Raw genomic sequence first — 18,754 nt, 5'->3', positions numbered from 1 at the left:
GTGAAGGGAAAGCTGAGGAACAAAGCTGCCCAGACATCAAGGGAGGACTGGGATTGTGCAAACAGCTACAGACAGACCTGATTCATCCCAGCAGATCGAAGTAGAAGAAGGTAAAGCAAGATGCAGAAGATCTGCCAGACACAACCAGACATCAGGGTGCTAAAAGCCCTCATAGTCTGGTCCTGCTCTCATTTTTTCCAGGACAGAAGGACCAGGCCTCTGTTTGCCACCTAGTCAACTTCTAGCCACCCAAGGCCTTTTACCCCAGTTCTGGCTAATGTTTTCCAGTGGTTTTGCTGCCTGGCTCTGCCTTCTGGTAACACTAATATTAGACTTTTGAATAAATAATAATTACAAAACACTGGCATTGAGATTTGCTGTGAGAAGCATTTTTCCACCACAGGGGTGTAAGCTGCTTGCCAGTCACCCACAATTTTGTTTGGCAAAAAAAGAGAGTAACTAAACAATAAACACAGAGTAGTCAGATTTACAATGGTTACCTGTCTCCTGCATGTTATTTCTCCAAGAACTACAGAACATTATTTGGAGTGATTTTGCACTCAGTATTTTCCACCAGCTGCCTGTAGCCTGGAATGCCAGGGATCTGAATCAGGGTCAGGCCCCTGACACAGCAGAACTGCAGGCATATTTAGGCACGTGTTTGACTGTGTCTTGCTTATCTTGCAGATTGGCAATTTAAATGAAAAGTCATATAATAAACAGGCATTTGATTTTGATGTATCTACTTCAAACGTTCCTAAAGTCACTCTTGAGTGAGTCACAACACCTCCAATACCCAAAATCTTTAGATGCATGTGTCTAAAAATGGAGTCAGGAGGTTTGCCCTTCACAGTCAAGACTCATGCAAGCCAATAGTGCTATAAACCAATTCTTCCATAAGCATTAACAGCTCAGCTGTGAATCACTGGAATTCAGTGACTAACCTTAGGTGGAAATTAGAACTTGTTGCATTAGAAAGAAAGGGTTTTCTTTCTTACCTCAGAAATACCAGAAGCAAACTAAATCTGGTCTGTCTTATGCGTGCATACAGGAAGAAGAGGCAAAACACTAGTCATTTATAGCAATACCTTGAAAGGAAACTCTGTGATTAACAGGTGAAAAATTTCTATCTTTTTTTATCTCAGTTTCTGCTAATAAATTATTAAAATCACTGTTTGATCAGGCTTTTTTAGAGTAGCTCTTGTCTTGCTCTCTAAAACTATAGAATGTGCAAAATCACTGCAAAAAAATTCTTGTTCTGGTGTACAAGAAATTTAGAGGAAAAAAAACCCACAAGAACAATGTACAGAATAGATCTGGATGACAGACATTCCAAAGGCAAAATTATTACAGGCTATTATCTAGTTGTCTGGAGGAGCCATGGACCAGCTGGCTGTGATGTTCTGCTCAAAGTTAAACACAGACAGGAAACCGCATGTCTGATACTGTAAAAATCGTTTGTCTTCCTGCCATGGCTAACCAGGCAAGCAACCCAAAGGGGCTGTTTTAATTTAAAAGAAATACTAATCCACAACAATAAAAAAGGAATGACAAAGCCTCAATTCTCCCCCCTCCTGACTGGAGTTAATGCCTGTGTTTGTGAATGAACTGGAAATGTTACGAAGTGAAGTTTTATGTTACTTTAATTTTTATCTGTAGTTATTCACTTAATACATATGAATGCAGCACATGGTTTTCATGAGTCACCTGAAGTGCTCACAGCACGTGACCTAGAAGGAAAGGCTCCACTCAGAAGAGTGAAAGGAATTTGGGTAAAAAGACTGGGTTTAAACTTCTACTACTCCTTTTAGGTTGATCTAGAAGTGTGAGTAAGCTGCAGAGTTGACAGGAATCAAGGCATTTGGTGCTGAATTTCTAGAATGGTTTTCATAAGCATATACACCAAAGACACACATTTATCAGTGATTGCATTCAGCTACATAGTGCCAGGAAAAACAGCTATAACGTTATAACTCATAACAATTTAGCCAAAATCCACAAGGGTGTGGTTCATATTGTACAAAAACACTAGACAGCTAACACAGAGTAAGATCTCTTCTCTGGGGACACATTCTCTTCAATAAAACCAAGCAATCTGTTAGAATTAGGTCCTGGGTCTACCACTTGTGCTCATATCAATACTAGTATATACTCCAAATCCTTTAAAGATCAATCCAAGTAAGGGATGATCTTACACAACCATGGATCAGCAGTCAGCTTGTCTGGTTTCAAATCAAGCCTGACAAGGGGATGAGGAAGATGGGGATGAGGGGTGGCACGAGTTATGGATAGCCTGGGCCAAGGAAAGCAAAGACATGCTAGCTTGCTTTTGGCTAAGTTGGTGTGGTTTTGTGACCTAAACTAGTTGGCCTTCTTGGAGGCTAGGAAGTGAGAGTTACAATCACTCACACAGTCGTTCACCTCAGTGCAGTCACACACCATGTTTCCCAGGAGTGGAAACAGCATCCCAACCCTTCCTTATCTCAGGTAACAAGGGCCTAATTATACCCTTTTCTGAGGAACTTATGGGTGATGAGGATGGGTGTGGTGTGCCACACCTCTTTAGAAGTGTGAACACACAAATTTCACCATAGGAGACCTCGCTCTTCCCTGTGAGAAATCCGCCTTTGTTTCAGTAAAAGAGCCACAGCAGGTATGACAAAATAAAGCACAAGGGCTGTGTGCACCTGTGCACATCTGTGTGTGCAGCATGAGGTCCACCAGCACTGCACACACCAGCACTGCCTTCACTGTGTCTGCAGTGGCCTCTATCAGAGCTCATGAAGTAGAATGGGGAGGGGTTATGCACTTGTGGTTTGGTCTGCAGTCACATTTCCCGGGTTTGACGGAACTCACGTATAGCTTCCTTGTGCTATATAGGTGTGAGGGAACATATTCCCCAGAGAAGGAACCTAGCTTCTTCACACCCACCACAGGAGAGGTGCAGATGGTCAGTTACACCAGAGAAGCTGTCTTAAAAGTCACACCTATCAGGTTACCAGTAACATCTCTATATGCAGATAACACACTACAGCAATACAGCCTTTTAGAAGAGGTAGGACCTTAAAAGTGGCATTTGCCCTTAGTTTAGACTTTATAATGTAATTAGGATGTGTTGCATTTTGGTGTCAACAGAACAACTGTAAACATCTTGCTTTCATCTTCCATCAGCTTTTAAGTGCAATATCTTGAGCTGAGTATCAGACTTACTTCCAAATGAGGACAGCCTGGCAGGAAGAAGTATCCTCAGAACACAGAAAAGGTTGAGATTTTGCAAGATTCAAGAAAGACTAAAATAGCACCTGCCATTAGAAGTTCTTCCCCACAAAATGCAATTCCAAAGGACATCGGTATAACACAGTTAATATTACTTGCAAGGAATGTAGGAATGCAAGGTAAATTATTAAACCTACCTGATGTAAAAATGAGCATATCATTGCATTCTTCACCTGTGCAGGAACACATGAACATCAATCCCCCATCGTCCTTCTTTTCCCTCATCAAACACTGCTCTGATTTATAGTCATCCAAAAAGTGACCATACAGAGTTTCCTGGGGATCGTGGCATATTGTTTCTAATGTCACATTTTCATCATTCTGTCTCCTAGAAATGAAAAGGAGAAAATTGAAATCAAAAAAGGAATATTTTATAAAGGGAGCAGACAGGACTGTGCCTGCCCAAAATTTGCCTCTTTTGAGAACATAAATGGCATTTTAAGAGCATCGTATGTTTTTCTCTGTCTTTCCTGAATGGGGCAAATTTGGCACCATCTGGCCTCCTCACATTTGTACAATGGCACGGCTATTCCTGTATCATATTACTGCTAAGCTCACAAGAGTGCCTCTGAAAATCTCACTTAGAATTATTCAAGCTAATGCTCAATGAACTGCTGTGAACTTCAGAACATACTTTTGGTTTTTGTGGTCATTGAGCAGACAGTAAAAATCTGTGGGAAATTATGATAAACACTGAATTATTTCCTCAAAATCAGGGAATTTCTAGTGAGATGGTCTTTTCATTTTGCTTTTGAAGCCTAAAATCAGCACAGCTTGTGCACTGAAGGAGTTATATACAAAAAAAAAAACCTCAACCAACCAAAAACACCCCAGCAAAATACCAATCATAAAAACTGATGCAAGTTAGAATTGCCTCACAGTCAGGGAAATGTTTACAGCTGATAATCTGGACCATATTCCTGTGTTTTGTTCTGGTCCACAGATTTATTTTCATTGACAAAAGACTTGAAGGCAAAAAGCACTTTACAGTTCTCAACTTACTTGCCTTTTGGATAAATGATCATTAAAAATCCAACATGTATATTAAATTGTACAACAACTCCTTTTTATGGCAATAATAGACACTGATGACTTACTAAAGAAGCACAGGAGAAATACAGAAAAGCACACTGGACTGATCCTGAACTGAAATGCCTACTTCCAATTACACTGAACATCTCAAGTCAATGGACACAACTAATCCCTCACTACATGAATTAGTTATGTTCCTCTGTAAGTGGTTCTAATTATTTTGCTAAATCAGCAGCAATGCTGCAAACACTCAGTTGTGTTCCTTTAGTTCAGTTAACTCTTCAAGAGTGTTTCTGGCTTTCTTTGGTAGGACTGGATTCCCATTTATAAAAGTGCAAGGGAAGCCTCAGTTTTTAGGCTGGAAAAATTTATTGCCTTAAAGCCAATAAATCCTAAAAAATTAGTATTATAATTCATTTTCATAAACTCTTGATTTCTTTGAACCTAGACAGAGGCTATATAAAAAGCGTCATGCCTACATCAAAGTCTCTACCTACAAAGAAGTTTTTTCCCATTAAGAGGAAGTATTTCTACCTATACATGGCAATAAGCCTCTTGTACTAAATCTACATAATCTAGTCCCCTTGAAACCGGAGAGAGAATTGTCTTTGTTCAGCAACTGTCACTACAATCCTCTCTTGAGCCTCAAATCTCTTTCTACTCTTGAGTGCTGTGAGTGGATACAGCTTAATGGCTTGCACAAAACCATGCCCCTTTTCCAGTAACAGCTTAAGCTGGAACAGAACTGTTTTAGAAAAAAACAACTCCCCAGAACATTTCATATCAGAATTTTTAACCTCAAGCAACTCTTGGTATGCTGTGCAGAGATATGAGTTGGAAGCAGGAGAGCAAAACCTGGTGAGGTGGCAGGGACATTCTGAAAATCAGAGCAATCAAGGAAAGTACTAAGCAGTGATGAATGAGGGTGTGCTCCTGTCCCCGCCTGTATGAAGAAATAACTTACCATATAGCAACACAGACTTCACTACTCTTCTCACAGATAGAAGTGATGTTGCAATTGCTCTTGCACTGATGTTGGTTTGAGCAGGTTGTTACTTTAATATCACAAAATTTGCATAGGTTTGACATTTTCAGTCCACTTTCCTTATTTCTTTCCACAGGTGATGTAAATTCAGCTTAAGGAAAAAAAAAAGAGGAAACTCAATAATGGTAGATGATCAGATTGCATTATTGCTTTTTATGAAGATAAAGTTTTCATCAGCAGCAAACATTTCCTCTTACCTTAAATTAGAAAATATTTGATCTTTCACAGCTACCAATTTTCTTTACAACAAGGTAAGTGCCACGATGTCAAGACCAGATTAATCAAAGTGAATTCGAAAAGCAAAATGAACTACTATTGACTTCAGAAGGAGCAAAGGTTGCTTTGTAATTTGCAGAATCATGCATTTTCCAAAACCAGTTTGCACTGAAATAGCTCTTCTGCACTCACCCATTTGCATTACTCACAGGCAGCATATCTGTCCCCCATGTATAACACTGCCTCATAGTCTGTGTGCCACAGTAACTGCGGGTTCGACACTGAGAATGCACATTAGCTGTGTGACATCTTTGTAACATGGATCGGCATGAATTTTGCAATTTTGTCTTTACTAACCTGAGGCATAACCTAGGTGTCATCCCTAATCTGATTACTGTTCATGCATAAAAACCACAGAGCAGGAATAGACTTTGAGCTTAAGGTAGATGGTCTGCCAGAGAATGTGAGTGAAACTTGAGCTAGAAAAGCAATAGGGTATCTGTGCAGCTCATGTGATCTACTGCAGGAGTCTAACTGGGCTAAATGCAGGGGACCTGAACTCAAACTAACTTGCAATGACAGCCTGTCTTGTAGATGCCTGCTTTGACCCAACAGCTACTTTTCTGCACCCAGAAATTGAATAATTACATGCTTACTGGTTCTGAGTCTCAGTACTTACCATCTGCTTCAGTGTGGCAGCAGTAAGGAAAGAGATATTTTTTGTGCCAGTGTTTGAACTTCAGGAAACATAGGGTTTTTTTAGCTCAAAAACTATTTTGAAAAGACAGTGTAACTACAAGGAACAGAAAATGCTGACACAAAATTCTTTATAAAGCTAAAATGAACATGCAACTATCTGAAGTGGAGCAGACAATCAACAACAGTTTCAGTCTGAATCACTTTGCAATGTAATTGGAAAAGTAGGGTGAACCACTTTGAGGAGATACTGGGCTTACATGCAGCACAGCCCTTCTCTTGTAGCCACCTGTGTGTTAAAATTGTGTTCATATTGCTTTCTGTAGCCAAATGTTGCTAGTCAACCCATAATAGTCAACCAGGGATTTATAATTTCCCCCTCTCTACTCAATTAGCTGAGAAATCAATTTTTTCCTTCTAGAACTTCACTTTTTACTACCATTAGACTACTTTACTACAGGAAATAAATATACGTGATTTTTCCAGGAGGAAATAAAAGGGCCTCTTGCTAACATTTTCAATTGAGTTCTGAACCATTGTGAGAGACTGAGAGAAAGGTCTTCTCTCTTCATCCAAACCACACATCTTTCTCATTACTAGCATGCTCTGGTACTGTCCTAAGGTTTCTGATCTAACAGCCACCATAATCAGTGGCAAATCTTCCAATGGTTTTATGGTATAGAAGATGCTATAGAGAGGGGTGGTTAGGATGAGCTCACTGGGTGTGGCAGTGTGCTCCTTCCTGCTTTTGGCTTAAGCAAGAGCCAACAGTGAGGGCTGCACCTGGCTTAAAGCTGGACTCTGGGAAGACAGATAACAACACAATAGCTGAGGGCCATAAAATTTACTCAGCAGCTGAGGTCTAGTTGAGCATGCGCCAACCAAAATACAGCTGGCATGCAAATACAAGTCAATCATCTTACTCCATAAATAGGGAACAGCCCAGGGTCTGCTGAGCTCTCCTGCACAGCTGTGGGCTGCATGCCAGGATCTCCCCTTGAACAGGGATGCCTCTCGAGGTTGTGAGAATCCTTATTGCATTAAATACTCAGTAAGTGAAAGGGGAATAAGCATGCTAAAACTTTGAAATCTTAGCTAAGTGAGATAAAGCACTGCTTGTGCACATATAATCCTTTAGACCCAAGTTCCCAGCCTGGAACTAGGTCTGGATCCTGCTACACCTGGAAACCACCTGAGAAAGGGGTTTAGAATGCAAGGAGATCCTTTCTGAACCTCATGAATCAACGTGAGGGTGTCTCTGACAGTTTTGTCCTACCTTGTCCTCTATCCAGTAAATAACCAAGTGTATGTTGCCATCGAAGTTTGTTATAGCACTGTCACGTTTACTATCAAACTTTGTCAAAATAAACATTGCTACTTTTCCAAGGGAAGTGTGTCACCCCATCTGCAACACTGGGAACTTACATGGATGGAGAATGCTGGCAGTATATTATGGGCTGGCAGAATTTTAAGCCCCAGGTAAACATTTCTTGTTCTTTATTATATGTGTTGCAACAGCTCCCACTAGCCATGTAGAGGAACAAAGCCTCACTGAAGTAGGAGTGGTAGGAACTCAGAAGGTCCTGAATGAGGTATTCTATGAAATACATGTCAACGTAATCCTCACTATAGCAAATGGTACAGCTCTTCTGGATGGTGTACATCTCTTCTTACTTACCACACGCTGAAGAGAAACTAATATCTGTCACAACTTATCTAGGTTGCAGTAATGATCGAAACAACCTGATAGTGAGGGACTGTCCCTCTACCCAGAAAAAAAAAAAAAACAATCCATAGTCCTAAAAGCCTGGAATGAAAACAGAGACAAATACTGAGGGAGAGGTGAAGTGACTCACCCAAATGTACACAGGAAACCTGTGGCAGGGGTGCCAAGCATCTCAGAACTGAGCACAGTGGAAAGGCATCAGCTGCATCTATGCTGCTTTCAGCACTGAGCTCACATGGCAGATATGGCACAATGGATGCCTTGCCATAAACATGACTGGTTCCCTCCAGTGTCCACAGCACTGGAGCCAAGAGCCACATGAAGGTGGGTCCTTACGTAAACTGTTTCAAGCACATTATATTTGTTGAGAGAAAGGGTTTGGTTCCTATGCCATCCCTGGCTGTGTCAGGTTCTACCAAGGTTCACCACCCACTGGAACAAATGGATGAAAATAAATATGTTTGGACCTCTTCCAAGGAGGGATACCTGAACCAAAGTACTTGAAAAAAAAAAAAAAAAAAAAAAAAAAAAAAAAAAGGGGAAAAAAAAGAAAAAAAAAGTCATTTGGAAAGCAGCAATCCCCTGTAAGGTCACAAACCTTAAGTTTCTAAGGTAGGCATTAGTTTAATCACTAGCAATAGTAGCAAAAGGTTGGCCAGTTAGGACCAGGTAATTTCTGATCAGGTTTAATTACTATCAAAAGCTAATGGGGTTTTGGGACTTCCAGAATTGACTACACTTGTATTTTCTCCCTGAAACTCTTCTAACAGAGGCTGACAGATCAGTGGCTCTTTATTCATGCCTCTAGCAGTTCAAAAAACTGTCTAAACTGCCCAGGTGGAGAAATTTTATTTCATGCTTCAACATTTGGTTTAAACTGAGACTGCAGTTGACTTTCCCTAAGACTGTCATAATGCTCTAGCAGGTGTTGGTCTACTGTTTGTTATTACTCCTTGGCCTTGTCCACTGTGATAACCCATCTAGTTCCAAACTGAAGCCAAGTTTGACTTTTTCTATCTGATGCCAAAACCACACCCTGCAGATGGCCTGAGAGGAAATCTGGAGTTAGATAGGAACGTTGACGTCACTGTTTGATTACAGACTGCTGTTAGACTCTGAGGACAGAGAAATCCTGAAAAGATGGGTCTTCTTCCAAGTCACATGAACTCACACCTATCTTTAATCAACAAAGTCCTGCCTGGAGAATGACAAATTGGTAAGATTCTTCCCTAGGAAAGTGTATTCACTCATTCCCTGAGGGACTCATAAGCAAGGAGTGGTTCAGGACCAGCAGACTGCACCTCTTCTTGTAGTCACTTAAATGTTCACCTCTAAAAATATTTGACTATCCTGTTGCACACTTCATACCACACAAGCCATCTCCTCAAGATTTTCTCCCGTTAAGAAAATCCAAGTCACTTGAACACTGTGGACAGAAGCAACCTTTGATTTTGCATGAAAAAAAAAAAGTGGATATCATGAAAAAATTAACAGAAAAATCACAGATTTGCACAGGTGAATGAAGCCATCCTAAAATGTGTGCTTGTCTCCTAAAATTTGAATTTGCCATCGACTGTCTAATGTTAGTTTTCTTATTTTGACTTCTACAGGAAGCCTAATTCTAGCTTTCCTTGCTCCTTTGTCCATGGAGAGGGCTCCAAATAAAAGACTGTGGTTTCTTGGCTATGAAACTTTCAGCCAACCAGTTCAGCAGAGATCAGTCACTGTAGTTAAAATGTATGGAACATGCAAGCCAGCATGTGGGCTGGACATTATGGAAGAGACTCTTGAGCAGCCACATTAGAAATGTCCACTCCATGGATTCTGGTGGAGCCAGGCTTGCAGAATATCACTTCTCTTCTGTGGTTCACATCTTTATTTATGATTTCTTGGGACATCATAAACAGGACACCTCACCCAATGTCTATTGACTTTGCTTGAAGTGGTTTGCTTTGCATCTGTTGTCTGTAGATATGTAACTTCTATTGAGGCCTAACATTATAGTTTACTTTTCTCTTCTTTTTAATATCATTACAGAATTCTCATAAGCTAACAACATTAAATAAAGCCTGTACTAACATGTTGTCTTTTTGGAAATATCTACACTGGAAAACTTTTTATGTCTTAGGATGCATTTCAGAAATAGCAGCCAATTTCTCTTACTCCTATCTTGTAAAATCCTGTCACAGCACTTCTATTTTCTCATCCAGTGTCTCTGGCACATGTATACTTATAAAACAGTAGGTAGATCCCATTTCCCCCCGCAAAAAAAATGCTGAGAGACGTTGGGATGGGAACTCAACTACTCAGCTGCTGTGAGATAATTCCATCTGACAGGAGAGATTTGAAGATTTCACTCCACTACACCATGGAAATCTGCCAAGAGGACAATGTCTTTATCAGAGAGCCTTGAAGCAGATTGTCCATGTTCTCCCAAAGAGCATAGCTCCATGACATCATATATCTGTGTTTGGAAAGCACAGTAGCAGCTATGAAGAGCATCCAAACTGTATTGCCTTCTCATCCAACAGAAAGACATCAAGTTTTGCCAGGAACTGTACTAAACACAGCATGACTTCTGTTTTGACTACTATCCCCAGCACATGACCTACAGCCCTAGTGGAACTTTGACAGTTATGGAGACACTGCCAGCTTCATTAAATTTGCCTTACACATATTGATGAATTAATTGCAGGAGTGAGACAGTCAAGGAAAATGCATGAACTGAGTTTTGCTTTCAAGACCTGGATGCATATCCTGATGGATACTCTTAAGTATACTGATTGTGTCCAGTGCGGTAATAGAAGGAAGTGAAGATGGAAACATAATCAATCCTAAAGATAAAAAAATCATGAGTTACAAAATCACAAGACTAGCCAGACAGATCATGGAAATAAAGGAAGGGAAAAAAACACAAGCAAAAAAAACAAAAAAAACAAAAAAAACCAAAAAAACAAAAACAAAAAAAAAAAACCAAAAAAAAAAAACCAAAAAAACCAAAAAAAAAACCAAACCCCCCAAAAAAACCAAACTAACCCAAGTAACCAAAAAAACAACTGCTGAGTTCTCCCTTATTTGCCATTGCTGGCTGTACTCTTAAGAGTCCTTTTTGAGAAATTATTTTGAAACTTTGGCCATGAGCAGGAGGGTTGGAATTACCGTCTAACTAGAAAAAAAGAGACAATAAAATGAAAATAAATCATTGGGATCCAGGAGGTAGATCTTCAAGAAAAATAGCTGTATTGTATTACTTGTCATAAAATCACAGGAGCTGGCAACAGTGCAGATTATCTAGTAACTCCCATCATAACAGGGAGGGTTTCATAGGGTTACTTCAGGGTAACCCTATGAAATATGTATTTTCAGTTTTTCAGTTGCAGCTGTCATTTCTAAGCTTAATGTCATCTGAGCTGAAATGAAGTCTCACTCTGGTGCACTCTTATTTTCACCATGCAAGTATGAGCTCACAAAGTTCACACTATCTTGGACACTGCTTCGGATGCAGTCGTTTATCTCAACCATGAGCTACCCCAGCAGGATTGCCATGGGTACAGGACTTTTATGATTTTGTGACTGTTTCTATTAAGATTAACAACAATTATTATCAAGAGCACTGAGACAGCCTCTGTAAAGCCAAACATGCGCTATCTTTTACGTACAACTAAAATATGTCAGAGGAAAACAGGTTCCATGAATGTTTAACCACCCCTGTGGCAGGACTCCAGGAAACCACATTCCTATGGATTGTTTTGCAGAATCTCTCAGCCTCGATCTTTATCATACATAGTCACAGATCACTGACTACCACAGAGCACAACAGCTGCCTTAGTCAGTATTTAAAGTTGTGCCTTTAAGTGTACTGATTGCACTTCTGCAAATTTCAGGGGCTCCGCAATGGATAAAAGACAAAATAACTTCCTGTTTGAACACAGTACTTTGTGAACTATTTGGAGGAGATGCATCTCATGGCTTCCCTCTGTCATGTAAAGGCTTTTGCCCATCATATGAAAAAATGCAAGTCACACCTATCACACCAAAGAATGATTTGGTGGGGCCCACAGGCTTTTTTGAGGTTTGTGTGACCGTCTCTTCAACCATGACTGAGAAGTCTGCTAGGAAAGAAGGGAGCAGACTAGGTAGGCCATGTTACCAGCTAGACCTAGCCAAGCATAGTTTGGCTACCCCCAGCTGAAGGAAGGCCAAGGCAGAAGAAAGAAAAGCCAGAAAGCCACTGATGAACAGCACTGAATTTGGGAAACCACCATTTCTCACCTACCAGCAGGCAAGGTATAGGGGAAGGTATATGCAGAGGGAGAAGACAAAAGAAAAAGGAGCAGGAATTGGAAAACTTCATGTAATTCGCCTCTGCAGTAGAAGTGCCTGACTTTTAATAGCAAGTGGAACTGGCAAAACTTTGCTGTAGGGATTGCCGCAGGCATTGACACAGACACAGAATCAAATCTGGCAGGAGCTGGGGGAAGGGACACAACCAGAGAAAATAAGAGAGGGAACAGCACAGATGAAGATAATTTTTGTATTTAAAGCATTAAAGTACCACTATTTTTATCCACTATTTCCAAAATGAGTGATCATTAGCAGTTTTAATCATGGGCTAGGCTCTTCTCCCTGATACAGGACGCAGCAGTGCCTCAAATGTGCCTAAGAACAGAGCTCGCTGTAGTGACTCTGAGTGACAGCAGTGCAGGTGAGAGGAGACTCCAGCTCAGCACGTAAAATAGAAGTGTGAAAGCATTCTCAAAACATTATTGTGATGCCTCAAATAATGAGATAGATTTTCACCTGTGGATCTTTAACTTGCAGTGCATTTTCTGGCCACTATTTAGCACTCTGTGGCTGGCGGAACAAAAGAATACTGTCTCCAAGCAAAGAGGCTGAAAAAAATCTAAATGATGGTTTCCCATAGAGCACTTAAATGGACATTTCATCTTCTCCTGACTTTAAGCCACAGCCTCCCTAACAAAGCTGGTAAACAGCACACAGCACTGGAGAACCATATGTGATATAACACCAAGTTCAATTTATTCAATTATGACTACAGGGTCTAGGTTTTTTCCTGCATAATGCATTGAGTTTGGAATTTACTAGAAGTTGTCTTCGGTGGTTAACCCCTCCTGGGACTTCAGATATACAATGGATATTAAACACAGCAATGCTCATCTGGTTCTCAAGATCAGCAAAAACAGCTTTCCTGCTCTGTTGGAATAAGCATGGTTCAGAACTGATATTTGCATAACTAACTCTGACCTGTGCACTAAGAAGCATATTCCACATCTAAACGTCCTTTTGTATTCTCCTCTGCTCAGTGAAAGCTGTCATTACTTCACTTGAAACAGAGCTGAAAGAGTATAAACACTTCAGCTTTGTACAAATATTATTTTTCCAACGTATATGGTCTGAAAATAGACAGCAGTCATTCAAGCATAATACAGTTATTTCTGTGATATTTTTTCATGACAGATGAGTCTCTGTGGAAGACCCCCTAACATTTAAAACATACATAATTAGGAACAATTCTGAGTCAGAAAAACACAAATATGCCTCTACTCTCTGCTACAGAACCTGGCCCATGCAAGGTTCCACAAACCCATGCAGTTGTACCTTCTATGTAGCTTGAATGGAGTTTCTGAACCCATTGCATCTCTTATTTCAGCCACTTAAGAAAGCCTGTTTATAGTAACCTGCTTCTCTCCACTCCTGTTCCCTCAGTAGTCACACCACTGTCTGCCTGTTTCAAAGTATGATAGAGCTCTTAATTCTTCATAATAGCAATGGGTAAGGTGAATCATTTGTCCTGATGGAGGCACATATTGCCTCCAAAAGCTTAATTTATATTTCTTCCCCTTATGTCTCTTATGACAAAAGTAATGAGGAACATCCATCTTAAAGAGCCATTTACCCTGTTTTCAAGGGACTATTTATTAAACTCCCAGTTTCCAACAGGGAAATTCAGAAGTCCACCCAGTACAGGTGGAAGAGAATTTATTTGCTAAAAATGTTATGGCTAAGCTATTTCTATTAGCCATGAAGTATTCCATAGAGACACACCCTGGCACTTCAGTTTATCTGCAAGGCTACTGAAGTGCTCAATGTCACATGCAAACTGAAAAGCCCATGAGATCATAAAAGAAATTGATCATATTCTTAAGGTAACAGTGCTGCTTATTGGGAGGCATCACTTTCTTACTTATAAACTGTCCTAAAGGCTTGTCTTGGGATCTTGGGATATCTGCTTAATGCAAAGGCAGTCTTGTCTGCCTTTTTAGCTGCATCCTCACTGGACAGGCTACAGGTGGGAGGAAAGCAGAGAAGTTTTGACCTCTATATCTCAAGTCAAGGGACTGCATCTTCTGCTAAACTTCTGGGCACTAGAACACATTAGGATCCATGATACAGGCAAAGAGGCAAATATCAAAACTGTTAGGGGCTTCTGCTGTACTGTATTGCCAAACCCTGCCATCCTTCTCATGGGGAATTGCAGCTGTGGTTCTTCTGATGGACAGAGTTGGAGGGCACATTGGTACATTCCCTTACAATGACAACTATTGTGCTGCCTGTGACACTGTGACAGCAGAGCATGCTGTGCAGAGGGAGCCCTCCCCTCAACTCCCACAGACCACTGCACCACCAAAGACACATAGAAATCAAAAATAGTAACAAAATTGCTTGGCCAAACACGCACGAATTGCACTCCTACAGTACTTCACTCTTATTTAGTGCACGGCCTCATCCTGCCTAACTTTCTGGCTACAAGTAACCAAGCACTGGCCTGGCACATGCACACTATCACATGAGTTTATTGCTATTAATTCAAGTGGTGGAGCTTTTAAGGTTTTCATCAAATCCTGCTAAAGCTGGATCCTCAATTAAGTTTCCTCAATACAGGTTGTATTAGGAACAAGTCTAGTCAGACTCAAAATTGAGACTTACCACACATAAAGTTGTTGTGGTTTATTCAATTACTTTAAAATCAGTTATAAGCTCAAGAGGTCTGAATTCCGTATGTGAAAAAAGCTTTTGTGTTACTTGATTATCTACCTGCAGCATTTTCAGCAGTAATAAGGAAGGCTGGGTAGATAGCAGAAAATAATCTCTTCCAAATGCAAAACGGAAATTATTTGAAGACTGTTCTCTGCACTGGCAGCATACAGAAACTCAGGTGGCAAAAAGCCAAATTTTTCTGCTGAAACTACAGTTAACTCTCACTAGTTAACCCTTGCTACAGCTAAACTCCTGCAAATGTATATCCTCTACTGCATCCAAAGGAGCACACTAAGATAAGTAAAACATAGATGAAACTGTGAAAATAGTAACTAGAAGTTGCTGTGGCTTGCCAGGAGTTAATACAGGTGGGCAGATGTTTATTAATACTGTTTGTTCACTCAGGAGACTGGCAGGCACTTCCAAACCCTCTCTGGTCTCAGAGCTCCAGGAAAGGTTATGAGAATATGTTACTTTGGAGGAAGACTTTTGCTTGCTTTTTAAAGTAGTGAAAATGAAGCACAGACATAAAGACTGTGACAAATCACACAAAAAAGGAAACTCAAAGTTATGTCTGACTCCCACAGGTTCCCTTTGACAAAGCCAGGTTGCTTGGTGAATACGAAAAAAGTATCACTCCTGTATTTGCCATTTTATACTTTTAATTCTCATTTTTGTTAGCTTTACTAGCATGCCCTAAAAACTTGCCTGGCAGGTTTAAAATTCAGAAAGCCATGCTCATCTTCCCTTCTGAAAGGCTCCTGCCACATGCAGATTTACAGAGCCCTCATCAGATCCCTCCCTTGGGGATGCCACTGCAAAGGCCCACTCACACACCTCTGACATCTTATTTTTAATGTTCCTTTCTGATGCAAAGAAACAACATATTTTGAGAACAACATTTGTCTGCCTCATGGAGAAATCCTCAGACCGTTTTCAGAAAAATGACAAATTTTTTTTCTAAAGCATTGTGTACACAACAGATCTTCCCTTTCCCCCCTTTTTCCCTTTCTCTCTAGTGAGGCCATAGAGGAAAATCTGCACAAACAATTTTGCAAAAAACATCAGTCATGCTCCCCTGCTCGTTATTTGCTCACATCCCTCATTGCAAGTTCTCCTGCCTCCCGGAGGAATCAGACCGCACCTTACCACACCTCCCTCCCCCTCCAAAGGGCAGCCTGACCCAGAAGAGTTCTCCAGTCTAGACATCTATCTGACAACACAAACACAATGAAAAATGTGGTATGAGGAGTGGCAACCCACAGCTGGGGTAAGGCAAAACTGCATATTTCAGCTGCAGTAGCAAGGGCAGAGAAAAGTCTCTGTGGATCTACGGCTGGAGCTACTTCTGGGGAAAGGTCAGGCTGCCCAACATGCCAGGGACATGGGGGACCTGCCTTCTGCTGCTGTCTCCAACCCACAGTCTGCTTTCAAATGTTACATGCCCTGAGACAGATGTTACAGCCCTTCCAGGAGAGGAAATGGGGGCTCTGCAGTTAGGCAGGCATCATCACTGCAAGGGCAGATAGGATTTGCTTAGGACTCATCAGCATGGCTTAAGATGCTTTGGGGAGCATTCCAAGGATTGATGTTTCTTCCCAGACATATCTGCAGAAACACCTCAGGCCTCATAGTTGTTTAAATCCACTGTAAAAGTGGATTCGAGGTTATTTTGATTTTGAATTATTGAGAAAGGACTTTCAGTGTCTCAAGTTAACATTTACAGGAGACATGTGAAAAGACAGGTACTACTCTCTGTGACTGTTTCTTCAGCAATACAGAGACCTAGCAGATGCCTCCTATTCCCAGGATACTGGAACAGTCAGAAAAGTCTTGTTTTTAGAAAACAATTTTTTCAAGAGTTAGGATATTAAAAGGACAGAGAGTATGTGAAGCACATATATCCTCTGTCTGACATGAAACATTTGATTTGCTGCAGTTCTGTAATGTGAACACATAAAATAAAATTCAACCAGTCACCCCAATTCTGCTTTGTTTCAGGGGAAAAGTGTGATGAATATCTACCTGAAACTGCCACAAGTCTGGGAAAACACTCTGCAAACCCAGACAAAAGTTTTACCTTCTGTTCTGAAACTGCTGCTGAACTGCAAATTGTATCTCTGATTTCAAATATCCTGCTTCTGACTACAATTCCTTTCTCTAAGCTGGAATCAAGATCCTGTGGATCAACAAACAAAACTTTAGTCAAACAAAACTAAACCCAAATAATGGATTTCAGATTTTAAAAAAAAGTAAATCAAAACCAATCCCAAAATATAACACAGTAATTGGAATGGGCTCCATCTGTTCAAATATCAGTTTAAGCATCACATTTACAAGTAGGAAATACTTCAGAATTATGAAGAACAAGGTGCAGAAATAGAATGAGTAAGACATAAAAAGATTTTATGTCCAGTGGCATGGTTTGGAGCACATAAATCGCAGGCCGGCCATTCAGTGCTCTAATTTCACCCAGGCAGGGGTATTTGAAGAGAAGTTTCTCACTCTTTTTCCACGCACAGCTTGGTAGTGAGCCTCTGCACTGGCCTTCACAAGTGCACCTTTTGTGTCAGCTGCCATGAGTTAGGGGGTGCTTTGTGCTTCCAACCAGAACCCACATTCTTTAGGCATGATCTCAGCAATCTATACAGCCAGGATTGGAGCTGACAGAGCAAACTGGCTTCGGCCACAGCTCCTGAGGCCACCTTAAACAAGGACGAGGTCTGCATGGCAAGAGTCTCTACCTGTGCAACAGAAAGCTGTATATGTGTACACTGGTTGCTGCTGAACCAAACTGGAATTTCTGTGGTATTTTGTAACACTACAGTAAATGTGGGGAGAAGCTGCATGCACACAAAGGCTCACAGCTGCCCAATCAAAATAAGCATTTAAATGGATTAACCAGACAACTGTTCTTTCAAACTTGCAATTCTTACACAGCTACATAAATCAGAGGGATATATAAATATTTGTTTTTCCAGATAAAAGGAGGATATTAGTGGGATTTTTTTAAAGTCCATTCACTGCCACTATCTGTCCCTCCAAGCCATTAATGAACAAACAAGAAAACAAAACCAAAAACAAGGATGTTATGCATGCAAAGATTGTAGTAACAATTTTAGACTTGGGGATTTTGGTTTAAGTTTAATATAAAAAGACAACTTACTAATGTAAGCAGCATGAAAGACCTGATTTTATTTAGGTTTCTGAAGACCTCTGAACTTGAGGAATATTTGAGAGATCTGGAATTTAAGTTAAGGCACATTCCATGACTAGAGGATGCTATTATGATACTAGTTTACAATATAATCTACCGATTATGATAAGACAGAATCCTACTCAATTTCTTTCTCTAGACCTGAATATAATCTATCATTCCTAGTCTATTTGAGAAACTGTTTCCAAATAAGAAGACTCATTTAACAAGTCCACATCCTTAACACACACACAGAGGCTCCTCTGTCAGCTACTGATGGGCAAACATGTTTATGCGGAAGCTCTGTTCAGAGCTCCTTTTTACTGTGAGAAGCCATTTTCCTTCAGGAAAATGGTGTTTATGAACCATTCTGTCTCCACACAGCAAGTTTTGAATGACAGATTCAGGAAAACAGTATTAAAAAGAAATTTTTCTCTTTCATAATCCATCAGCTCAGCTAAAATAGTAAATCAGAGGAAAGTTAGACACAAATGTAATCCCCTAGGAGTAGAATCACTTTGAATAGATTTGAAGAAAAATACATATCCTTCTCAAATTCAGTAGCTTG

At 40.4% G+C, this 18,754-nt stretch overlaps 1 protein-coding gene across 1 annotated transcript in view; it reads right to left on the bottom strand.

Annotated features, from left to right (window-relative positions):
- TGFBR2 (transforming growth factor beta receptor 2) overlaps nt 1–18,754 on the bottom strand; it is a 60,600-nt gene that overhangs the window by 27,888 nt on the left and 13,958 nt on the right. Inside the window, exons 2-3 of the mRNA XM_053995569.1 lie at nt 5,273–5,444; nt 3,414–3,604 (exon numbers count right to left, since the gene is read on the bottom strand). Coding sequence (XP_053851544.1) covers nt 3,414–3,604; nt 5,273–5,444 — 363 coding nt within the window. The remainder of the gene's footprint in view (nt 1–3,413; nt 3,605–5,272; nt 5,445–18,754) is intronic.

This window comes from Vidua macroura, chromosome 1 (assembly GCF_024509145.1).
Source record: "Vidua macroura isolate BioBank_ID:100142 chromosome 1, ASM2450914v1, whole genome shotgun sequence".
Taxonomy (NCBI): Eukaryota; Metazoa; Chordata; class Aves; order Passeriformes; family Viduidae; genus Vidua; species Vidua macroura.
This window is presented reverse-complemented; position numbering and strand designations above follow the sequence as displayed.